The following is a 25,015-nucleotide window of genomic DNA, read 5'->3' on the forward strand; positions in this document are numbered from 1 at the left end:
AAAAGAGGTGGTTGCACGATGACTCATGGGCCCCCCACTGGCTTTCCCAGAGAACACCGGACTAGAACTGGGATTGAAGGAAGAAATAATGAGTCTTAGGATTTCTCCACCTTCCTGGGTGGAAGAGCCTCTGGGGGGTTCGTGATGCTTTATTGTTTATCATGGTTGGGCCTTAGAGAGCTAGAGAGGGCCTTACGTGGTGCTCTACAGAGCTGATTAAGAAGCACAATTAATTACTTTGTCGTATTCACAGCAGAAGCTGAAGGGTAGTTTTTTTCTGAAACTGGAATCATTAGCTCCTACTTGTCCCTGCTCAATCATTTGTCCACCAAGCAGACACTGAGACGGAACTCAGGACGTCTCTTCGGAAAATCCCTTCTACTCAGGTTCTCCTTTCCAAAGTGCAGTAGCTAACGTTCAGAATTTCCTATGGATCTGGCTTTCATCATTCATTTATCCAAGCAGCATCTGTGGACCCTGCTGTGTACACAGACAAATGTGGGGTTTAAGTAGAGTGATCATATAATTTATTGTCCAGACCAGGACTCATGAGAGTGAAAGGTATGCTGTTAATTACACCAGGTCACCGGAATCATCCTGGACTAACGGGGGCAAACCATGTCTCGTCCCAGCTCAGGGAACTGCAGAACTGCTGAAGGGCAGCCTGCGTTCTCTGCCAGTGGGAAGTCAAGAGCCATCGAGGCCTGGGGCCCCTTGGGATGAGGTTAATCTGGAGACAACTGCAGGAGAGTCTGCAGGGTGTGATGGAGGCCCTCCCGCTCCCATCTGCTGTCACTCAGGTGAAGTAGAGAAGAGGTGATGCCCTCTGTCTGGAACTGGCCTCTGGGCTCTAGTAAGGGTAGGGTATGGAGCCACAGACAGATTTCTCCTGCTGTGCAAAGCCAATAGATCTCTGGGACTTCTTTGTGCCTTTGGTCATTCTTGTGGGTTAACCAGCTCTGGGTGGAACAAATAGGAAAGGCTGGTTTATTTAGTGAATGTTTCTAGGGTTTCTCTTGAGTGCAGAACTCTTCCTGCAGGCCTAAGAAAAGCATATGCCCCCTGGAATGACCAGCCCAGCAGTGGAGTCTGCGGAGACTGCTGAAGGAGCACCCAGAGGGGACACTTCTGACTAATGCATAGGATTTGCCAGGTGATGGTTCTGTGATGAGGGAGGCCTGCTACAGCGCTGTGTGGGAGGGCCTCGAGGCCTAAACAAAGAAATCCCTAAGAGAAAAATCTGGCAGAAACTCAGTCAACACAGGGCAGTGATGCCCTCTGCCCATTCCTCCTGCTAATTAACATGTCTAAGTGGCACAGCCCCCTCAGGAAAATTAGTGGCACCTTCAAGGCAGAGCCTGGAAGCCATCCTGGGCATATTGATGAGTAGATTCACATGTTTTCTTTCTTTTCCTTTTTTTTTTTTTTTTTTTTTTTTGAGACTGAACCTCACTCTATCCCCTAGGCTGGAGTGCAGTGGTGTGATCTCAGCTCACTGCAACCTCCACCTCCTGGGTTCAAGCGATTCTCTTGCCTCAGCCTCCCAAATACCTGGGATTACAGACGCGTGCCACCACACCTGGCTAATTTTTGGATTTGTAGTAGATATGGGAGTTTTACCATGTTGATCATGCTGGTCTCGAACTCCTGACCTCAAGTGATCTGCCCACCACGGCCTCCCAAAGTGCTGGGATTACAGGCATGAGCCACCTCCCCCCGGCGTCGCTGTCACTTTCTACAGCACATGGGTGTGTGCTGGAAAGAAGAGACAAGGGATGTGTCTTTTTTTGCTGGCCCACACTCCTGCTGTAAGAATCAGCCGGGGCTTGTGAAGCGTGTGGATTCCTAGACCCCACCAAGCATGACTCCTGAAGCCTGCTGTGCAACATGCCACCTGGTTGCTTCCAGGTGTGCTCTCAGAACAGCGGCCCTGGTTGAAGGGGTCCCCCTGCTTCAAGTCCCTCCTATGCTCTCGGCCACCCCCACCACTGGTTCCGCCTGAGGGACAGCTGTTTACCGCCAAGCCCTCCCCGACCCTGGCTGAAATGTCACTCTAGGAAAGAACTCCCGTGGGCCTCCCAGCCCCAGGCCTGCCCCCATGCCCCATGACATGTGCGGGGGATTTTGTTCTCCTGAGCGTGCCATTTTCTAGTCCCTTCACCTGTCCCTCATAGGACAGCCTCCTTCCCATCCAGCTGCATCAGCACATGTCCTCCACCTGCCCAGGGCCTCTGAAGATGCTAGGGAAAGCACAAGCAGCACAGCTGGGCTTTCTTCCCTATTCTGTTTCTGGGGCATCCGGAAGTCCGGGCCTGCATGGGGGTGAAGGGGAAAGAAGTGGGGAGGGCAGCTGAGGTCCTCATGCCTAGAAGCCAGCTGGCTTGGGGCCACTGTGGGTGTGGGCTAGGAGATGGACAGAGCAAGGGGCTGTGGGAGCCAAGGGACAGAGACAGGCGCAGGCTGTGGGAGCCAGTGTGTCTTTTGCCTGCCTTTTCCTTGTGCTGTTCTCAACCAGATTTTGAGTTTCTTGAAGCAGGACCCTTGTCTCTCTGTTACTTCCCTACCTGGCACACCCTGGCATTCTGAATGGGCTGATGGAGGAAGGCGCGTGCGCCTCCCTCTCCGGGTCTCTGTGTTCCTGCCCTTGTGTCATTTCCATCTGGGCCTCCCTCTCTGTGGCCACGGGACTGGTGGCCTCCGTCTCTTAGGAAAGTCTGTACGTCGGAGGGACTTTCTGCGCGGGCCATCCCCCGCAGGTCTTGAGGCTTCAGGCCCTCGGGTAGCACCTCCACCATGGGCCCTCCCAGCAGGGGACCCGGGAGAGAAATGCCATCCCTGCCATTCACCTCCTGCCCCACCGATGCTCCACCACCCACCACTCCTGCTGCCGTGTGTCATTTACCAGCTTCTACCCAAGCAGGTACTTTCTAGCCTCACTTTGAGGGACTTGGAGCTGTGCTGGGGTCAGGACAGAGCCTGTTCATCTCTCTTGGAGTGGGGCCAAGAGGCTGGTGTGAGGACATGCAGCTGGCTCAGGTCTTCCCCACTTGTGTAAATCAGGGTGGGTGAAAGGGTTAAACAGGGACCCTAAGAGCCCCCAAGATCTGGGTGCTGGAACTTGCCTGCTATGGAGAAGGAGAGTCTGCTAATGAGGCCACTTTCCAGGAAGGCCCGCTCCACGAGGTGCTGCCAGCGCCACAGCAGATGCTAATGAGGACTGGCTTGGCTTGAGAAACAGGTGCCTAATGAGCTTAACAAGTAGGGACCTAGAGAGATGGCCTAATGGCTCTGTTGGCATTTTAAGGGCAGAGCTCAGTGGGAGCCATAACCAGGAGACTGAGTAATGAGGGATTCAGGGCTGGGGTGGGACCAAGGAGGAGCCTCCTCTGAACTGGAGAGAGAGCATATCGAAGTGCCTGCTGAACAAAGGTTAGCAACTTTGATGCTTTTCTCAGTGTTGGCCTTGGCAGGCCTGGACTCCCAGCAGGGATCACAGGCCTTTGGTCCCTCCAGGGAGCAAAGGACAGTTGGCATAATGAGCCGGGGGCTGCGTTAAGAAGCAGTGATGAATGCCTGGGACTTGGTGCCAGGTTCTGCAGCGTCTGCTCCGATAAGCACCTGCTCACAGCCTCATCTGGCCACAGAAATCTCCAAGTGGCCTCTTGGGGGCCAAGCCATTTGCAGCTCGTTGCTCTACAAGAGCCCGGATGATGCTAACGGATGCGGCCATCATGCTGCCGCTGGGTGTGCAGTAAGACTGTCTAAGATACCCTGAGTTCTGAGTTCTGTCACTTGAGAAAATAAAATCAGGGCGCCCCAACCTGCCTGCCCTCTTGACAAGGGAAGCAGGGCTCACATTTAACATGCAGTGCACTCCCACACAGCTGGTGGTGAGAAATGGAATGAGCTGATGACATGGGCACCCTAAGCCTACTGCAAGTCAGATAATGTTCAGTTCATCTTTTCCAGCCCAGTTGAAAGGACACTTAATTAAACAGCCAGCTGATAGGTCATTTTGGTGGTAGATCACTATGCAGTTTTGACTGTACATCTCAGCAGGAAGATAGAGAACTGACTGGCAGTGCCAGATCATCTCCTGAATTGAAAACGCTTCTCAGCACAGCCCACTATAAATGGTTAAAAAGGAAAATAATTGATGCTGAGTCCCGATTTATTCTAGCAATAAATATTCACCTAAAGATTCATGAGCTGTTAACTTCCTATCCATTTCATTAAGCTGTGTTTTCAATACATTTTCCTCTTTAGGTTTAACTAGTTACTTATAAAACCTTTAGGTATCTATGTTGTTTTAATCAGCAGCTTACTGTATTTTATATCAAAAATTAATTGTAATAATTCAACCCAGAAGATTATTGTAAAAACCCTTGAACCTTTGGTCATAGAAAATGAAATATCTTAATTTTAATTCATACATATATTGTGTGGCAGAGAAGTAAGACAAAGTGAGCAATAAAACACTTTGAGCCATAAAAGTAAAGCATTAGTATAAAATTCTGTGGGGCCATGGAATGAAGCTACACATTAAAGAGGAAGGAAATAATATCACATTTCCCACAATTAAATCCGAGCTGGCCAGCCTGAGCAACATGATGAGACCCTGTCTCTACAAAAAAAATACAAAAATTAGCCCAGCATGGTGGTGCATGCCTATAGTCCCAGCTACTGGGGAGGCTGAGCTGGGAAGATCACCTGAGCCCGGGAAATGGAGGTTGCAGTGAGCTGAGATCTTGCCACTGCACCCTAGCCTGGGTGACAGTGAGACCCTGTCTCAAAAAAAAAAAAAGGAAGACGAAGAGCTGAGTCAGGTGTTTTTAAAATAGATGAGGGTGGGTGTTAAATCACTGTGGTGTTCAGAATTCATTTGATATATTTTAAAGTGTTGCAGCAGTTTTATTTAAAGATGTAAATATTTACAAAATGACAGAAATCACACCTTTGAAGGTTTTAAAGCTTAAGTAAAAATACTACATGTCAACTTAAAAATGTGCAAGATAGAATACATGATTTTTCAAAATTTATTTTTGTAGGGGTACCTAGAGCATTGGTTCCTTTTAGAAGCAATGACCTGATGCTTCTCCCTCCCTGACTCCTGTGGCTCTGCTGCAGGGACATAGGGACGGAAGCCAAGCCCAGAAGCTGCCCCGGTGGTCGACTGAGGGGCCTTGTCTACCCTTCCCACCAGATTCCAGAGCCTTGGCCTTTGGGACAGGCCCTGGCTTGCTGGATGAGCTGCACACCTCCTCCAGGCTGAACCAAACTGCCCTTGGTTGGGGGCTAGGGCCAGGTATTAGCCTGGTTGGAGTGATAAGGGACAGACCTGCCTTCAGGTGCTTTAACCATAAAGACTCCAAACCTACTAGAGGTCAGAGAGAGAGAACTGGCCCGAGGCCAGGGCCTGAGTCCACTAAGGAAGATGGATGCGGCCCCTCAGACCCAGCCACAATCCTTGGCCCACACCACTCTTTGGATGCCTGGGTGACTTGACCTGAGGGGAGGCCATTTTCAAGAGGCATGGTTTATTTCACAGAGCAGAGATGTTTCTGAAGGGGAGGCTGGAGGGTGAAGGGCAATGGGGTGTGAGTTTCAATCACTGAAGACGTAGTTGGTTTCTGCTATTCCCATCCCATGCCTCCATCCTCCACGCCTCTGCTCCTCATTTTGCCCCGCACGATGCAACTGGTTGACCTAAGAATGTGGCTGCCCTGATGGCATCTTCCTCGATTCCCTAATCTGCGGACTAGGCAGAGAAGGGGTCTCCCAAGAGAGGAAGCCTGGCCTGGATGCCTGCATCCTTCATGGAGCCCCTGAGGCGGGAGGATGGCTGGGGAGGGGACAGAGGAACAAGGGTGGGGCACAAGTGAGCCTCTCTAGGTGACAGCCCCTGGGATAAGGCAGCCAAACTGATCCTTTGCTCCAGCTGGCATACCCCACCCAGCTGCAGGGGCACCACTGAGTGTGGGGGCCAAGGGCTGGTGCAGGGCCACACCATCACCTGACTGCTGGCACCGTGAGTAGGGTAGGGGAGCCCCGTGTCTGCCACTATAAATAGCTGTGTGTGTTGGACAGGCCCTTCTCTGCTCTAGGCCTCAGTTCCCTCTCTACAGTGAGGCTCTGGCCAGAGAGGCTGGGATGGGCAAATGCCTGCAGACATTTGACCGGCTCTTCTCAGGGGGTCCTGTGAATTCCCTCTGCTCCCTCTCGCACTGAACCTGGCGGCCCCCACTGGTCCCTGTCCCTTGGAGTCCCCCTTGGCTGCCGCACCCCTTCTTTCCTGCCAAGCTGGAGAGCTGGTCTCTCCCCTCCCATTTCCTGCCCCACCAGAGCCTGCCCAGCAAGGAGAAGCCAGAGGAAGAAAGTGAAGAAGGATGGGGGAACTGCGTAGGTGGGCGACCAAGGGGTCACACGGCGGCGGTCTGCTTGATGCTGTGGAAGCTCATCCGTGTGGGTGATGTAGGGATGGACATGGCCCGGGCCACGGGGACTCGAAGGGATTGATGGTCCTGCCAGCGGTGCCACCTCTTCCTCACAGCCGAGCGCACCTGTGGAGAAGGCAGAGGCTCAGCCGGCTCCCAGGGACCAACCCTGGGCTTCTGGGACAATTTCCTTCCCTGCTCTCTGCTCTCATGGATCGACTGCTACCCTCATGCCAAGCAATTGTCTGCTTCCAAAACCGAGGTCCTTCTCTGATGCTGTTGCCTCTCTCCAGGTGCCCCTTCCTTATCCTTCTCCTGGAGAGGCTTGACTCCACACCTCCTTTACTCCACACTGTCCTCCCAGATCATCCAGTTTCCTCTGGACACACTGCCTTCCCTTCCAAACTGGCTCCAGCCCCTGCGAGGAGGATTCCTGTTCCCCTAAAGCCAGGTGGTATCTCAAGCCTTCCCCTCCCTGGGACTCCTGCAAGGCTGGGCAGCACCACTGGAGCTGCCCTGGAGTGGGATCTGAGGACCTGGATATCTCAGGACCCCCCGCGGGCCTGGCCTCATACCTCTCCATTGAAGAAGCAGTAGAAGACAGACACGAAGAAACCCTGGAGAGGAGGAAAGAAGGGAGTGATCAGTGACCTGCCTGCAGAACTGCTCTGCCTGGAGGGGTGGCACTGGGGACAGGATGGTGGGAGGAAGGCTCTGACCCAGGAACCCCTGGAGTCTGAGCTGGGTGGGGTCCTAGCCTCAAGGTGCAGATATTCCACGGTCCACTCTGAGTGAGCAGTGGCCACAGGCCTGGAGCCAGGCAGACTCCAATCTCCTCAATATTGTGTGACCTGTCCCAGGGCATTTGGCCAGGCTGCCTGCATCCTCAGAACAGGTGCTGCGAGAGAACAGGTGCAGGCTGGTAGGACCCAGATGCAGGCTGCATGGGGATGACGGACCAGGCTCAGGCTGAGCGCGTACGGGCTTCTAACTCCATGGATGTAACTGAGCCACGGGTGTGCCAGTCCCGTGGGACCATCTTAATGAGGGCATGGCTGCCAGAGCAGCCTCAGGAAAGCTCACTGTGGGGCCCTCATCTGGTCATGGGCCCCACCTGGAACGACTGCAGGAAGGAGTTGAAATAGATGAACACGATCTGCGACAGGTCGTCCTCCCCGGGATTGACAAAGAAGAGCATGTAGGTGATGCCCAGGAGGGGCAGGAGCACCAGGGTGGCCTTCACCGCCTTCCTGGGGGCAAGAGGTGGACACAGGTCTGAGCCCATGCGGCAGGCAGGGCCTCACCTTGTGGGATGGCGGGAGACACTGGCTGTGTTTCTTCTGGGAGCTTGAGCGAGCTCCCTGGGTGAGGCCTGGAGCAGAGGGCTCTGCCAGGAAGCAGGGGGACAGCCCGATGACCTCCTCCTCTCCCAACTGTGGGGTCAAAGCACCCCCTCACGTACCTGTACTGGATTGTCTCGGATGTGGTGGACGCACGTAACTTTGTCATTAGGATCCTGACGATGTTGAACAGAAATATGAAATTGATCTGGAGGGAGGGCGGGCATGGGAAAGAGGGGAAAGGAAGGAGCACGTGTTTGAGATGAGCCGAGAGGCAGCCCCCTTCCCCGCAGCCCCCTGGAAACCCACGTCCCATGTACACATCTATCCTACCTGTCCCCCTAGCACCTTCCAGCATCCCAAGGCCTGTGCTCCTCCCTCGCCAGGATGGGGAGATAGCCCATTTTCCAAGGCCTGCATCTCCAGCCCGGGCTTGAGGAGGAAAGGCAGCAGCCTCTGTGGGTGGTGACCGAGAGCACGGGGCATGCCCTCCGAGGTTCAGAAAGCCCCCAACCTTCTCCCCCGCATAGGGACCCTATGGAAGCCCCTTCCCCTCTCTGTCCCTACTTGTTGACTGAGGGGCTCTCTGAGTCCCTTGCACTGTTACTGGCTCTAGGACAGCCTGAGGTCCTTCTGACTGAGGACAGCACTGCCCTAGTGGGGCAGACAAGGCCAGATGGAGGGATTAAGAACTCAGTTGCTGAATGAGTGATTCATCTGCCAGCATCCCCCTGTGCCCAGGAACTCCAGAGCCTTCATAGGCACCCTAGACAGGGAAGATGGATGGGTTGCAGGGCTGGCTCTGAGGCCCCAGGAAGGGCCTCATTTATCTTCATTCTGAGTTTTCCCTTAGCACCAGAGCCTCCCCATCCAGCCCCTGGACCTGGGACTGGCCTGTGTGGCTCCCCAGTCACTCCCTGCTGGGTGTGGGTCCCCGTGGGCCTGCAAGTGTCTGTTCATCTGTGTCGGCTGTGACTGTGACTGTGTTGTCCCCTGGGAGCTGCGATGTGGGTCCGTGGGTCTATCCTTTAAGCACTTGTGCAAGTGGGTTTGCCTCACAGAGCGTGTGCATGCGTGAGCGTGGATCTGGGGCCCGGGCACATCTGTGTTTCTTTTCACCTGCCTCCGAGCGTAGGTAGGCAGGCAAGGGAGTGTGTATCGGCCTGACACAGTGGAGCTGTTTCCTGGCAAAGTGCTCATGGGCCAGAAGGAGACACATGTTAGTCCATGGGTGTCTGCTGGCTCGTGTGTGCACACCCACTCTCACACACACACACACACACACACACACACACACCTACCTCTGAGGATCCCTCTAGAAAATCCATTCGTTCTTAAGCTTGGGCTGGGCCCTTCCAACCCTCCCAAGTTCTGAATCCTGGCTAGGAGAGGAGGGACACAGGATCCAGGCAGATATCCTGAGACTGTCAACCCTGTAGCCTCTGGATGCTCTCCACAAGCTTTCGGGTAGCCCTAGGGGCAGGGAGAGCTCACACCCCACCTCAGCTACTGCCTGCTTCCCTCTTACCACATAGTGGTATGGCCTGGGGGGGTCCAAGGGAGGGCTGGGGGTGGAAAGCCTTCAGCGGGGCTGCCATGACCCGATACCCCCAGCTTTCTCCTAAGGCTCACCTAATTGCCAGCTCCTGGGTCTCCAGCATATTCCCCTGGATCATAGGACACAAGTCACCTTAACATATAAGTGAATCCTAATTTTCTCATACAAGTAATGCAAAGTATTTGACCTTTTCTGATTCTTCCTGACTTCCCTGAGAGTAGAAACTGTTGGAATCAAAATATACTCTCATTTCTGCCACATTTTCTTGAATTCAATATTAATCTTTGGACATCCATCAACCCACTAATCAGTTCAATTATCCACCCACTTTTTTTTTTTTTTTTTTGAGGCGGAGTCTCGCTCTGTCGCCCGGACTGGAGTGCAGTGGCCGGATCTCAGCTCACTGCAAGCTCCGCCTCCCAGGTTTACGCCATTCTCCTGCCTCAGCCTCCCCAGTAGCTGGGACTACAGGCGCCTGCCACCTTGCCCGGCTAGTTTTTTTGTATTTTTAGTAGAGACGGGGTTTCACCGGGTTAGCCAGGATGGTCTCGATCTCCTGACCTCATGATCCCCCCGTCTCGGCCTCCCAAAGTGCTGGGATTACAGGCTTGAGCCACCGCGCCCGGCCTATCCACCCACTTTTATTCATCCATCCATCCATCCATCCATCCATCCATCCATCCACTTACCTATCAACCAATTCATTCAATTACCCACCTACTTTTATCCTTCCTTCCTTCCTTCCTTCCTTCCTTCCATCCATCCATCCACCTAGCCAACAACCAATTCATTCAGTTACCCACCTACTTTTACCCATCCATCCATCCATCCATTCACCCATCCATCCATCCTTCCTTCCTTCCATCCATCCACCTAGCCAACAGCCAATTCATTCAATTACCCACCTACTTTTATCCATCCATCCATTCTTTCTTCCTTCCTTCCTTCCTTCCATCCACCTAGCCAACAACCAATTCATTCAATTACCCACCTACTTTTATCCATCCATCCATTCTTTCTTCCTTCCTTCCTTCCATCCATCCACCTAGCCAACAACCAATTCATTCAATTATCCACCTACTCTTTTATCTATCCATCCATGCACCCATCCATCTACCCATCCCTCCACCTACCCAATAACCAATCCATTCAGTTATCCACCTACTGTTTTATCTGCCCATCCAGTGGCCCATCCATCTATCCATCCATCTACCTAGCAACCAATTTATTCAATTGTCCAACCGCTATTTTACCCATCTACCCATCCATCTATTCAGTAAACAAGTGGTTCCTGAGTGCCTCTTGGCTATAGGGCCCTGTTTCTTGTGCTGAGGCAAGGTCAGGGACAGGGTCGAGCGTGGAGCATCTGGGAGACAAGGCCTTGTCCCCATCCTTACACTTGGCAGGCATTTAGTTCTGTGGCCCCACTCATCTCAGCTTGGGTCTATGTAACCTGAAAATCCTTTTTTCCTTTGAGCCTGTTTCCCAGCCTCCCACTTCACACCACCACAGGCACCTTCCTCTCTCTCCAGGGAGCCTTCTGGTCACCCTGCCCACACTGAGCTCTCCAACTTTCCATTCTTGAACTCCACCTCCCCATTAAAAACACACTCCAGTTCTTTAGTAAGAACTGTCTATTGTACCCTGCCCTTGTTCAGCCTGTTTCTGGTTTTATTTAATTGTTCATTCATTCAATGAATCAATGGACCGTGTGTCAGCCTCTGAGCCAGGCATCCGCAATGGGGAAGTGGACAGGCAGTCAGAGCCCCTGCTTGCAGAGGGCTTGTGGCCTAGCTGGGGGCCTGGAGGGGTTGGGGTGGGGGAGATGACACCTTTCCTAAGGTGTCAGAAAGGCCTGGAGAAATGGCGGATGGGCTAAGAACTGAAGATAAGCACCCCCCCGCCACAACAAATGAACTGAAGCACCAAGTCCTAGTCTCATGGCTCAAATTTTGACTGTTCCAATTTGCAGTTGTGTGGCCTTGGTCAAGTTGCTTAACCTCATGAGCTCCTGCTGCCTTGTCTACCTCCAAGGGAGCTAACCACAGAGCTTGCCTTAGAAGATTAGCACAATACTCACAGAGAGCACTAAGACCTGTGTCTGGCCTAGTGACTGCCAATCCTTTCCCATGACACCAACAGTGACAACACCAGCAAGAAGTCAGGTTTCCTGCAAGCTCAACCACCTGATTCACTTCTCAGAACCAGAAATAAGTGAGTATCTCTTAGCAGCAGAAATGCAGCTGTGAACTGCTGGGGAGTGTAAGGATGGCAGGAACGCCAAGCACGTGTCCAGCTTCGAGGACAGCAGGCAGATGGTGGGGACAAAGCAGGAGATCTGTCTTTGAGCCTCAGCTGTGCTAGCTATTAGTGGTGACCTTGGGCAAGCCAATTCATCTCTCTTGGCTTCTTCATCTGTAAAATGGAGAGCATAACCCTACTTCTTTTAAGACTTGAGCGTGCAAGGGTTGGAAATAATGTAGATAGAGCTTCTGGAAGGGCTCAGCTTGGAATCTGGAAGCCCCTGTTGATGCAAAGAGCTGGGCCCAAAGGGCTCATAAGCCCTTTCCTTCTTTGGTGGAGCCAAAGAAGGGGTCTGGAAGAGGAAGCAGGGAGCTGGGTCTTGACACTGAGCTCTTGCATTCCTCGCCTCCTTTTCTCTTGGCATTTCCTCACCACCTGTCCAACATCTTTACAGCTGGGGCTCACTCTCTGCCACCATTGGTCCCTCATCCGGGCCAGCCTTCCTTGGCTCCATCCCAAGCTCATCAAAAGCCTTATTCCTCCAGGATGGCCCTCGGCAGCTGGTTGGGAAGAAATGGATCTCATGGGGTTTCTGTTCACACTGAGGGGTGAGTGACTCACCACAGCTGGGAGTCCAAGGACAATCCTACTAGCTGCTGACAAAACCTGGTTTCTGCCTCTGAAGTGAACCAAGCCCTGACAGTGGAATTTCCAGCAGTGGGTGAAAAACCTTCCTAGTCGTCATCAGTTCGCATATACCAAGGACACTCCAAAGATGGAGGTCAAATGAAACCCAAAGTCACAGAAAAAGGAGAGTAAGAAAATAAAAGAGATACATAATAATTGTCTCCAAGGTAGACAAAAGAAAGCCCCACCAGGCACCTTCTGTGTGCAGGAGGAGATGGCACTCTTGCTGAGTCTCCCAGAAGGAACTGTGGCCCTTTAAGGAAGCTGGTACATACAGGAGCCTGAAATTACTGAGCCTGAAATAAGTCTTACGTAAATGCCAATTTCTTACGGGGCTTTTATGTATGTCTTTCTTTCTCTCTCTCTCTCTCTCTTTTTTTTTTAAGGTATGATATATAATGGGTTCCTTTTGCAGAATGCAGCCTCTACTTAAACTCTCCCTTAATTAAAGCTCTTTGTGGATTAAAGATGTGTGGCAATTATACCTTAGATGCAAATACATTTGGCAAAGGGTGGGGAGCTGGACAAGGAACAATTGCTCATTATGCTTCAACCCAGTATTCTCCACTCCAGGCTGGGGGCGGTGGGCTGGACCCAGAGAGGGTCGCTGGGTGCCGAGGGGAACGTAGGTCTGGAATGAACAGAAGTCCGCACACTCTTCTGTTGTCACCAGCTGCCTGCTCACCTGGCTGTCTCAGCATTGTATGGTGTCAGACCAGGAGGGCACAGGAAGTCTACCCATTAGATCCTTTCTCCTCCCAGAGAAAGAGCCCTGAGGTCACCAGTGTGGTGCGGGGCTGTGCCAGGGCATCGAGCGTGAGGAAGGGAAGGCTGGGTGGTGCTGGGGCACAGGGTGGCATGGACAGGGTATGGGGTGGCATATAGAGTGGGTGCGCAGGGCCACCCATGCCACATCTTTGCCACTGTCTCTGCCTGGGTGAACCCTCCGCTGTCCTCCTGTCACCCAGCCCCATCCCAGCCACCGCTGAGGACCTACCAGGAGCACGAGAATGATGGGGCCTTGGTAGATGTAGTCCACCAGGTCACCAGGCTCCTTGCCAAACCAGCACCTGTGAAGATGGGGTGGCTTTAGGGGGCCTGCTGAGCTGGAACTGAGGGAATCCCCCAGACTTGGGCCCAGGGTCCTCCAGCTTTACCCTTCCTGAGTCCCAGCCTCCAGGACTGCCCCTTCCCAGAAAGCCCTGGTGGAAATACCAGCTCCACTGACCACCCTCACCCACCTAGGCTGTCTTTTGCTCTACACGGTGGGTCTGATCTCCCCAGCCAGACTGAGGACAGGCCATGGGTTTCTTGCTCCTCCTCTCTCGCCTGCCCCATTGCAGCCTGCTAGGCACAGGACTGGGCATGCAGGAGGCACAGGGAGAGCTGGGTTCCCTCTTGCTGGTCCACGGCCAATTGCGTTAGGCCACCTGTTCCCATAGTGCTTGAAACCCGCTGTTCTGTGTGCCAGGCACTCACTCAGCCACACAAAGCAGCAGATGTGGAAGTGGAGTCTTCCTACCTCCAGCCTGGGATTTTGTGTCTTTGAGCCAACACTTGTTCACCCAGTGAAGGGAGCTGCTGTCTGGCTGGCCTCACTGGCTGCCAGAGGCTTAGTTCATTCTCTGGGGATGCTGGTCAGGAGAAAGGCTTTAGGGTCTGGGTCGGCCAGCAACTACTGCACCACAGGGAGGGGCCATCAACTTTGGGGAATTCAGTCCTCTGAAATCTTGGAGGTCATCCAGTGCAGACCTGCCGCAGATAGGATTCTCCCTATCTTCCAGGGTTTCTGGTCTCTGCTTGGACACCTCCTTTGACAGGAAGCTCACCACCTACCAAGGCAGCCCTCTTCTTCTTGGGTAGCTTTTGCTCTTACAAGCTCTTCCTAATGTTGAGTTCCTGGAACTCTACCCCATTCTTGTCCCCACTCTGAGGACAGATCCCCTCTGCTCTCTCCAGGCTCTGAGACAGACCCCTCGAAGATTTGCATACAGGCTGATGTTCCCCAGTCCCCACTGCTCTCAGTTGGTGACACTCGACTTCCTGGCTGCTCCCTGGCTGACCCATGGCCAGAGTTGCTGTCATTTGGGCTGTGGCTCAGCATATCACAACCTGTGGCATAGGGAGAACCTCAGGATGGGACACTGCACCCAGGCATAGACTGGGACTTCAGGAAAAAAAAAAAAAAAGCTCTGTTAAATGCTCGTGGACAGCTCTGGATGTCATGTGCAGCCTTGGTCCCTTCCACATACCCCGGGCCAGAGCTGCCACATCTAAGTCTGAGGAGGTCTTACAAAGACCAAAGGGGGCATGCGTGGCACGGAGGTGGGGGTGCGGGGAGGGGCCGGGGAGACACTGCAAGGAACCATGATTCCTAACTTAATTCAGCAAAGTTCCTTGAGCCCTACTACATGAGTACCTCTGAGTGTAGGGCTATTTTTTTCAATTTAAGGACAACAGGACAGTGAATCTGTCTAGGTGTGGCTATAACTCCTGCTCCACGGCTTGGCCAGAGCCCAAGGCTGACCTTTCCTAACACCCCCACCCTTCCCCATGAGCCCCCATAGCTGGCCCATCCACTTACTGTTCATTCTCATAGTAGAGCTTGCTGATGGCCCAGGTGATGATGATGGGACAGGGGATGCCTGAGAGAAGGACAGACTTGGGCTGCAGGAGACCGATGGTCAGGGACCTTCTTGTAGGACATATCATGGAGGACCACAATGGGGCTGGGATCATGTTTTTACTCTTCCAACAGCAGGCTACCCATAACCCCAGGGGTGCTCTGTCCCTCGACCCCTGGCCCATGTCCCTGCCCCTCTCTCCAAGCAGGGATGCGTGATTTTGTGATAGAGTAGAGCCAGCCAGTTTCTGAGCCAGAGACAAAGGCCTTGGACAGGTCCTTCCTGGCAGGGGGAGAAGAGCTATTTGAGGAATATCCTTTGGAGGGATCCTTTGCTTGTTCCTCACCAGCATGGAGGGAAGTAGCTGCATCCGCAGGACTGTGCTGGGGGTGGAGGGCAGGGCCGGGCTCTGGTCCTTGGACCCAAGATGAAGGGAAATGGCCTGGTGAGAAGTCCTCCCCCCAACTAGGCCCTGCTGCCCCCAGGACCCTCACACCATCCGATGAAGAGGAAGAGCCACTTGCGCAGGCGCTCGGTGGAGTAGGTCATGACGATGGCCGTGTGCAGGTAGCAGCCTTCCACAAACATCCAGAAGAAGTTGGTCACCACGAAGTAGTTGAAGATGGTGGTGATGCAGCGGCACCAGATCTGTGTGCAGGGCACAGGCTGTCAGGAGGTTGCTCGGGGCCTAGGCAGGACATACCCATCCCCAGGCAGGGCAACAAGACACAGGGCTTCCCAAAGGGGGTTCGTGAACATGCCATCAAATACCAGTGAACCTCACTCTGAAAAGCCTCATCCTTCTCCATTGCTCTTTCACTCTTTCAGATTAAGTTAAGGTGCCATTCTCCACTGGGGCCAGTGTGCTTTTTTAACTTCTCTCTAACTCTAATTTTTCTTTCTATTAAAGAGAAGAAGAGTCTGGCTCTGAGCTTTCTGTAGACAGAGGCTGGAATTCAACCATCTTGTATTTTCATTTTAGTTTTTTTGAGTCCTTTTCAATCCATAGCAAGTCAGATCTGCTTCCTTTTAGGGATGGGATATGGAATTTCATTTAGAAAAAAATGAAAAAAAAAAAGTGAGTAAAGTGAGTCAAGGGTGTATGAAGTGGGGCTGTGGCCAGGGAGGAGATTCTCCAAAGACTCTGGGTTTGGGAACTTCTGGACTTGGCACAATCATTACTGGCTCTGGAGGGAAACTTGCAAAGTACACGGCTCCTGGCAAGTCACTGCACCTCTCTGAACCTCAAAAAGTAACACTGCCTTCCAGGGTGGTTGAAGGAGACAGAGGATAACAAAGACAGGCACGAGGGTAGCTGTGTTGTGGCCGTGGTTGTGCCTGCTGTGGTTCCGTGCCTTTCCAGCACAGGGGAATTTGTCCCTGTCCCTCTGAGTAAGGCTACCTTCCCCAAGCACAAAGGTTACCTTCCCAAAGGAAGCAGGGAGGGGAAGCCCCCGCCCCTCTAGAGCCACACAGTGGGCCACAGCAAGGCCAGGGTCTAGGCCTTGGGCTTCCACGCCAGAGCTCCTCTCAACAGACCCCCACCTGGTCATCTTCCCCACATGCTCATCTCCAGGGCACCCTGAGAGCCAAGGCTGGGACATGGGGAATGATGGAGCCAGCTGAAGATCCGGGGACCTGTGTGTCAGGGCCTCTGCTTCTGGCTCTGACAGCCCCAGTTCTTAGATAACCCTCCTGTCCTGAGCTGCTGGCTGCTTCTGGGCTTGCCTGCCCAGTCCCCGTGGCTGTCTTCTGGGCTTCCCTGCACAGCCTCCTGTGGATGTCTGTCTCCTTTTTTTCTGAGAAAGTCCTGCTGAGGTGGGAAGCTACTGAGCCCCTCCTCCCAACCCTACTTTTCCTCCATGGTTGATGATGTTCTATTAGCACAAGCCCACGTGGGAGCTGGAAGGCGCCCTCAACTTGAGTGAGCCTATTTGGTTCTGAGGCAAGGTTATCTGTGGGATCATGTTAAGGATCACACCAGGCTGGTGTCTACTAAGGCACACGCCACCCAAAGGAAATGTACTGAGAAGTCTCTAATGGTGTGCCACAGGGCTCTGCGATGGCCCAAAACTAGTCTATACTTTTACAATGGCTTGGACACGGTACACAGCAATGCACAGAAATCCAGGGTGGACAGTTAGCATGTGGGATAGCCCCTTATGTAGAGGTACCATCACTGCATGTGACCTTCGCTAGTCACTTAACCTCTGTGAGTCTCAGTTTCCATGTCTATGTAATGAGAAAAATGATCCCTGCTAGTCTCATTGGGGTTCAGAGAAAGCTCAACAGAGGTTAGTTCTAGCCTCTTTTTCTCAAAGGGGTCTTTGAGGACATCTGAATCCACAAGACGAGGAGTGGACTAGGATAAATGTGTCTGGAGTCAGCTTTGTGAAGCTTCCAGCCTGGCAGCTTCCTGCTCCTCCCAGCCCAGCTCTGGTGGGACAATGGCTAGGGTGGAGGCGAGCTCAGGTATGGTTTTGCACCTGAGCCACAGCCCAGATGACAGCATTCTGGCCATGGGTCAGCCAAGGAGCAGCCAGAAAGTCAGGTGTCACCAGCTGAGAGTAGTGGGGACTGGTGAACATCAGTCTCTGTGTGCAAATCTCCAAGGGGTCTGTCTCAGAGCCTGGAGAGAGTACAGAGGATCTATTCTCAGAGTGGGAGCAAGATTGGGGTAGAGTTGCAGAAGCTCAACATTAGGAAGAGCTTGTAAGAGTAAAAGCTGCCCAAGAAGAAGAGGGCTGCTTTGATAGGTAGTGAGTTTCCTGTCAAAGGAGGGGTCTAAGCAGAGAGCAGACAGAGAGATGGTGCCCCCAGAGCCCAGAGTCCGCCAGGTCTAGCCCCGAGTCTCCCCGAGCAGTGACCTCATTGCTCTCGTGCACTTCATGGTCGATGAGCTGCAGCAGGAACCACATGACATTTCGCAGGATAAAGGTGGTGATGAGGTTCCAGTGAATCACATTCCGCAGACAGCGGATGCTCCTGTGGGAGGTGCAGGTCAGGGGTCAGCCGGGGTCAGGGGTCAACTGGGACTGGGTTCACCCTGAGGCCAGGTAGAGACTCAGGGTGGGGGCAGGGCTGCACTAGGAGCCACTTCCCACCCATGGTGGCCACAGTGAGGCCTCTGAGTCCAGCTCCCACTCTGCAGCCCACATGCCTGCTGGTGATCTATGCCCTGGCACCCCACCCAAGCCCCCCCTTTCTCCACTGGCCCTTTTATCTGCTGGACCCCAGAATGGAGGTGAGAATGTCTGGGAGAGGTGAAGGGGGTATTGTAGGAGGAGGGAGGAGGAGAAAGCAAGGCGGAAGGGTGGACTCACCGCAGGGCCAGGAAAAGCAGGAAGGCAGCCACCAGGGCTGCCACAGATACACAGTGGCCCAGGTAGTTGACGACAAGGGCGATGCGGTAGTGCAGATCATACTTCCTCTGCTGGACAGACAGACATGGGCAGGGCAGATGGGGGCACGGGCATGTGGGGGTGGGGCTGGGTACTCCAGCCATGGCCACCTCTGCGTCCTGACCTTGGGGGCAGAAGTGCTCCAGCTGTCATTGCCATGCCTGGCTCTTAGAGTTCGTTCCTGTTGGCCCTGGGTGGCTCTTGTTGTGATAAATGGCTGTGGTCAGGCCTTCCAACATGCATTTATTTTTATTTTTTTAGGGATGGGGTATCAGTCTGTTGCTCAGGCTGGGTTCCAGTGGCTACTCACAGGTGTAATCATAGTGCACTGCAGCCTTGATCTGCAGGCCTGAAGCAATCCTCCCACTTCAGCCTCTCAAGTAGCTGGGACTACAGACATGTGCCACTGTGCCAGGCACCAACATGCATTTTTGGGGGCACATTTTGAGAGGTATGGGTACAGATTCTTTTTAAAAATTCTAGACTCTAGCATGCCTCTCCTGAGTTTAGTCTCAGCCCAGATCTCAGCTGGCTGAGTGACTGAGGGTGGGTTAATTTTAATCTCTGGACCTCAGTTTTGATGTCTGTACAATGGGGCCAACTTGCCATCCTGCCTCAGAAGCAATGGCCTATGGGAGGCCTGGGGTGGGGTGCATTGAGATTACTCTGCCCTGGAGACCATACGAGGGGGTGCACTGTCTATAGAGAATTTAGAAATTTTATTCAAACTGAATAAAAGTCAGTTGACTTTTCATTATCACCAAGTGTTGGCAATTTGAAACAAAGTCAGTGATGAAATACTCCTTCCTGCCAGGGAGAGCCACCCGTCCACCCTACCCACCCCCTGTGTTGATTCTCCACTGCTGGAGGGGCAGAAAGAGTGGAGGTGAGAACTGAGGGCTGGAGGCCTCCCTGCCCGTTGAGTGGCCTCCCTGCAGAACCCCTGTGGCTCACATTTTGCAGAATCACTTTCTCAGGGCGGGTGAATGTTTTTCTCTCTCAATTTGGACTTCATGTGGGGAAAAGTCCCAGCCCCACTGAGGACTGTGCTGGGTGATGAGGAGGGGACAGAGCTGAGATGTATCCTTTCAGGTCAGGAATGAGGCGTAGCCTCAAAGGGAGGAGTTCGGTGCCTCAGCAGCACCGAATTGAATTCCAGAGCAAGAGCTGGAGCAGGGCTCCAGAGAGGCAGAGCAGGACCCAGCTTCCCACCGCGACAGCCCGTGTGGGGCTGCATTTGTTGCCATGTGGAGTCACAGAATCAGAATGTCAGATTGGGAAACTGAGGCCCAGAGGGAGAGGAAGGTGTGCAGCCACACAGCGTCTAAGATGTTGGGAGCATTGATTACATGGTCATTCCCTTTTTGTGTCACATGCCACCTTGGCTGTATCCTCTAGCAGTCCAAGATCTCTTGAAGGTAGGACTCCATGTCCCCCTTCTCTACTCCTCTACAGTATCAGTGAGCACAGGGCAGGACACTGGGGGCAGGGGCAGGAGGTAGAGAAGGGAGTGGCTGGGTGACACAAGGATTGGTCTGCCCCCCTTGGGATCCTCTGTGTTCAACCTGAGTCCCAATACGTGTGTGAGGCCTGGGGTCGCAGCAGGTGAGGGCCACTCACCTTGTCATCCAAAATGGGCTCACACTGTGAGTAGTTGATCTTTGAGGCCCACGTCCCATTCTCCAAGCATTCTCGATAGGCATTCCCTACAAAAAAATGCCAACTGCCAAGAGTCAGGTCACTCCCCTCCTCAAGAACCCTCCCTGGCTCCCTAGTGCCCACAGGATAAGGTAAACACATCTCAGCTCTCCTAGGGCAGGAAATACAATGTGCATCTGAAAGTTTACATGCAAGCCACTTATGTGAAAACAGCACAAAAGACTCATCTGACAAGATTGCTAAAGGCATGCTAAAACCCATTTTAGACACAATCTTTGACTAACACTTTGTACACTTTCATTTTGTTCATTTGCTTCAAAACTGAATCCAATTGTGAGCAGTGGGTTATGCCTAAAGATTCACTGCTTTCAGCATGCCACATAATTTACATCTTCATCTCAATTGTTTTATATTTGAGATCCATACTTCACCAATATCAGCATTTCAATTTTAATAATAGCTACCATTTACATAGCATGTGTTTCCCATGTGCCAGGTCCTCTTCTAACTGCTATGGATACACATTCAATCTCTACAACCACCCCATGAAGTAGGAATTAATATGAACCCATTTCAAAGAGGAGGAAACTGAGGCACAAAGAGATTAAGCTGCTGGCCAAGGATACAAAGATGACAAGACGATTCAAACCCAGAAGTTCTGGCTTCAGGTCTTCTGTTCTTAATCTTTAGGCCATATCAAGTAGTGGCAAACAGGAATGAGTGAATGCTGGGGACTCAGGGCTGGGCCGCTGCCCTTGGGCTGCTGCCGCCTGGGAGGCCACCACATGATGTCTCTAAATGTTCAAGAACCAGCCTCTGTATTCAAGTTGGAACATGATGTGTGAAAAGACGTTTCAAGGAGCATTGTCCTGTGCACACAAGTGCAGGTTTTGTCAAGGGGGAAGGTAGGAAAGTTGAAAAATGCTCATATTTGCCTTTCTCTCTATCTCAGCTCCAACTGTCAAGGTCTGGCTCCTAAGACACCCCCTTCATACGCCAGCTCCAGTCAGGAAGAAGCCCTTCCACCTGAGAAGGCCCGGAGCTCTCCAAGCTGCCTCTGCTCTGCCTTCCTCACTAGTGTGTTCTGACCTCCCGGGTGGGTTACAAATGCTGAATGTTCCATTGTAGGGGGGTGATTTGTACCAGGGTTCATCTCTCTGACTAATGAGCAGTTGTCTGTGAATTTTTCTTTTTAGCATATGTTAGATATACAATGTAAAGCTAATTAAAATAAATAGCTCGCAGATCACAGAGTTGCAGAGCTGGAGGGGGAACCTTAGGTTGTTTTTGGAAGCAGTGTGTTCTGAAATAATTAAGTTTACTTAAAAACCCACTTCCGTTGAGCCCGATGAGTTTGAAGCAATGGAATTGGGAAGGAGCACTTGCCGAAGAGCAAAATCAATGGGGAAGATTCTATTAGCTTAATTGTGTTTTAGTTTGGTGCCTGGAGCTCATCCATTCTTCAAACCCAGGGTCATGACTGGCCTATTCCTTCCTCCTGGGCCAAGGCCCATCCCTGGCAGGGCCCTGCCCTCCCCCTGCCAAGTGAGTCACGGAATGCCCTGGTCTGATGCTGATTCTGACTCCCAGGAAGAGGAAGTCGGCTCCCCACCCCTAGCCATGGTGCCCAGCTCCCCAGGTGGGCTCTGAATTTGATACCTGGGACCATCTTTTCTTACCAACATTCATGCTCATGAAAGGGAGAGGCTACCTCAACTTCTGAGGGTTGGTGATGGTGATGTCACCGAACTAAAAAAGTAAGTGTGTAAGGAGGGTAAGTTCTTTTGTGAAATGAACAGTCCCTCCCTGATGGGGGTTTACAGTGTCTCTGAACAGTCTATGTGAGGTGAGGCAGACCAGAATCCTGTCTGTGTTTCAAAGGGCAGAAAAATTTATCTTCTATGTGTTCATAAATATTATCTAGCTTTCCTGAAGCTCAATGCTAGGTCCCTTCCTTCAGAAAGACCTCCTTGATTGCTTTCACTCTATAGCTCTCTCTCCCAAGCACCTCCAGTCCTGACCGCCTGAGCCCCACACTCCAAGCCTTGCCCCATGACCAGCCCTGAGCTGTCCAGGTGAGTGAGTCTGATCACTCTGATCAGTGTGGGGGCTCCCTGAGGACGGGGCCTCAGAACACTTGTTTCCCAAATATGATATCCTGTGGTGGCATTGATAGTGGGGGGGACTTGCAGGTGGGAGGGGGTCAGGATAGAAATGCTGCAAATCAGAGACCTTTCCTCCCCTCACACCAGTGTCCATGGGGTCCCAAGTTCCATGGATTCTTTCTCCTCCTTTTCTTTTTCCAGAGTTCACTCCCTTCCTGCCCATCCCTCCATCTGCTCTTTAGTCTTCTTGCCTGGACTGCCACAACGGCCTCCTCGCTCGCCTCCCTGCTTCTTCTCTTGCCACCTTGACCATGTTGATTCCTGCTTAAAAGCCATCAGTGGCCGTTTATTGCTCTCAGGAATAAAGTCTAATTTCTTAGCATGATAGTCAAGGCCCTTGATACACAGGCCCCAGCCTAGCTGCCCTGACCCATCTCCAGCATTCTGCATGGCCACTGGCATTGGCACAAATAGGCTTGGCACATACCCTCTTTGTGTGGATCCACCTCTTAAAACACCTCCTCCTTCTTACCCACTGCTCACGGATGAACTCTTACCCATCTTTAACCCACTCTCAAATGCCACCTCCTGCATGGAGCCATCCCCAACACCCCTAGGTCTGAGGCAATCCTTTCTTTGTTTCCCCCTCTATCCCTTCTCTTCTCATGTAATGTAGTTTTTCCACTTTATTGCCCTTGAACCACAATAACACATACATTTTGTATTATAATCCAGTACACACACACACACACACACACACAGAATCCAGTTTCAAAAAGCAAGATTTAGCTTGAGCACAACTGTACTATTTTCCTATCCAGCCTATTCTAATGCCTTCTATTCATTTCACACACAAACACTGATCATGACCCACTAAATTGACTCCACAGTCCACTCTTGTATCACAATCCATAGTTTGAAAAACACACATTCTGTTTTAGTGCATTTGCTGTAATTCACTATGAATTTCACATCTTTGGACCTAATCATTCTTTTCTTTGGTACTGGACTTGAGCTCCTTGGGGACAGACAAGTAAGTAGAAACCATATTGGAGCCACCAGATCTCCCTCAGGACAGAGCCACTGAGGAAATGTGGGCTGAACAGAATTGACTCAGACATGCTGACCCCTGAGAAAGCAGGTAGGATGCAGTAGTGGGAGAGGACTTCCCTCTCTGGCAGCCCAGCCCTGCCTGCAGATAAGCTTCTGGCTACAGACACTGGGTATCAAAGGACTGGAGGACAGATGTGCCCCACTCTTCGGAGGAGCTGTCTACTGTAGCTAATGAGGGCACTGGGCCCTCAGGCACAGCCTTGGACAGGAGGGAGTAAGACGGAAAGAATCCCCTCCACCCCCTGGAAACCATAGATGGATGGGCACACACTCTGAGGGCAGATGGCAAAGCTAAAATTGTGGGGCTGGATGCAGAGAGGTGGGTGTCCATTACCATAGCAACACAGGTGCCCCTGCTGAGGATCAATGCTGATGATGTGGAGTGTGGGCTTCCAGGGGCATTAGGGTCTGAATGATGCAGGCAGGGTCTTCTCTTGCAGGACTCTGTAGTCTGGAAGACCTGGTTTCCATGCTCAGAGTGGCCCAGGCCTGCCAAAAACCCCCATTACAATGGTCTCTCCCCGTTTCAGATGCTGACACTTTGCAAAGAGTTCCCAGTTCAGGCAGTTACCTGGGGTGGTCCTGAAGCCTGGTAGAACATGAGAGCCTATATTCTAGCTGTAGTTTTGTCTCTGGATAGCTAGGTGACCATGACTAAGTCCCTTCCCTCTTAGTCTCAGTTTTGCCTCTTGGAAAAACTACAGTAAATTGATTCTCTATGATGTTTGGCATCTCAGGTGTATCAATTATATGTTATGTGAGACTCCCCAGTCTACTAAATGCCAGTTAGCATCCCCAAGCTATTGTGACAACTCCAAGCATCATCACATCACCTTCAAATAGTTGGCACTTCTATCTCTGATACCGTCTGGAGAGACAAGGACCATGGGGGCTATTTTTGGTGGTAGTTCTGGGGGAAGGAGTACAAGGGACAGGGGTAGGCATGGGGAAAACAGTGAATGGGACTGTGGTGAAGCACAGCAATGGGGTCATTGGCTATTTGGAAAGAAAAGTACAGGAGGAAGTGAGGGAAAGGCTGGATATGGTGGCTCATGCCTGTAATCCCAACATTTTGGGAGACAAGGTGGGTGAATTGCTTGAGCCCGGGAGTTTGAAACCAGTCTGAGCAACATGATGAAACTCCATCTCTCTCTAAAAACAAAAAACAAAAAACAAAAAAACCAGGCGTGGTGGTGTGTGCCTATAGTCCCAGCTACTCAGAAGGCTGAAGTGAGAGGATTGCTTGAGCCTGGGACGCAGAGGTTGCAGTCAGCTGAGATTGTGCCACTGCACTCCAGCCTGGGTGATAGAGTGAGACCCTGTGATGACGATTATAGAAGAAGGAGGAGGATGAGGAGAAGGAGGAGGAGAAAAAGAAGAGGTAGTACTAGTAGTAGTAGTGGTGAGGGAGAGAAAGTGATGACATTGAGGTGGGGAGGGCCAGAAGCAATATTTACAGAAGGAATGAAGTCACCACATGGGATCGGAACTTTCAGCACCGCGGACAGCGTAACTCCATTCTTCATCCCTGCCTATCTCTAAGGTTGGGGACCTCGGAGACCTCGGAGAGCTCCTAAGAATCAGCCTTCCCACCTGATATTCAGACCTTGGCCCTGGGCCCGGCCCAAAGAGGTCACGCTAATTCATGCCCCTTTTCAAGGCCCAGCTCCAGCCCCAGTTCCTCCAGGTAGCTTCCATGACTGTCCCAGCTCCCCAAGGGTCCAGCTGCTTATGTCTGCCTGGCTCACGCTAGGCTGGGATTGTTCTTTCACTGACCCCTGTAAAGGTGTTGTACTTTCCTAACCAGCCCAGGTTCTCTGGAGCAGAAGTTTGCCTTATTTTGTACAAGG

General features: G+C 52.2%; 1 protein-coding gene across 2 annotated transcripts in view; it reads right to left on the reverse strand.

The window, feature by feature from the left end:
* Positions 1-4,875: 4,875 nt before the first annotated feature.
* The window catches only part of CRHR2 (corticotropin releasing hormone receptor 2), a 48,281-nt gene continuing 28,141 nt past the window's right edge, over positions 4,876-25,015 (reverse strand). For both annotated transcript variants that reach the window (XM_033193437.1, XM_033193438.1), the window contains 10 exons: positions 19,909-19,994; positions 18,211-18,320; positions 17,755-17,872; positions 15,382-15,535; positions 14,848-14,908; positions 13,261-13,333; positions 7,897-7,982; positions 7,549-7,684; positions 7,010-7,051; positions 4,876-6,560 (listed from right to left, as the gene is read on the reverse strand). In XM_033193437.1, coding sequence (XP_033049328.1) covers positions 6,420-6,560; positions 7,010-7,051; positions 7,549-7,684; positions 7,897-7,982; positions 13,261-13,333; positions 14,848-14,908; positions 15,382-15,535; positions 17,755-17,872; positions 18,211-18,320; positions 19,909-19,994 — 1,007 coding nt within the window. In that variant the 3' untranslated portion in view covers positions 4,876-6,419. The remainder of the gene's footprint in view (positions 6,561-7,009; positions 7,052-7,548; positions 7,685-7,896; positions 7,983-13,260; positions 13,334-14,847; positions 14,909-15,381; positions 15,536-17,754; positions 17,873-18,210; positions 18,321-19,908; positions 19,995-25,015) is intronic.

The sequence above is a fragment of the Trachypithecus francoisi genome, unplaced genomic scaffold (genome assembly GCF_009764315.1).
Source record: "Trachypithecus francoisi isolate TF-2019V2 unplaced genomic scaffold, Tfra_2.0 Lachesis_group4, whole genome shotgun sequence".
Taxonomy (NCBI): domain Eukaryota; kingdom Metazoa; phylum Chordata; class Mammalia; order Primates; family Cercopithecidae; genus Trachypithecus; species Trachypithecus francoisi.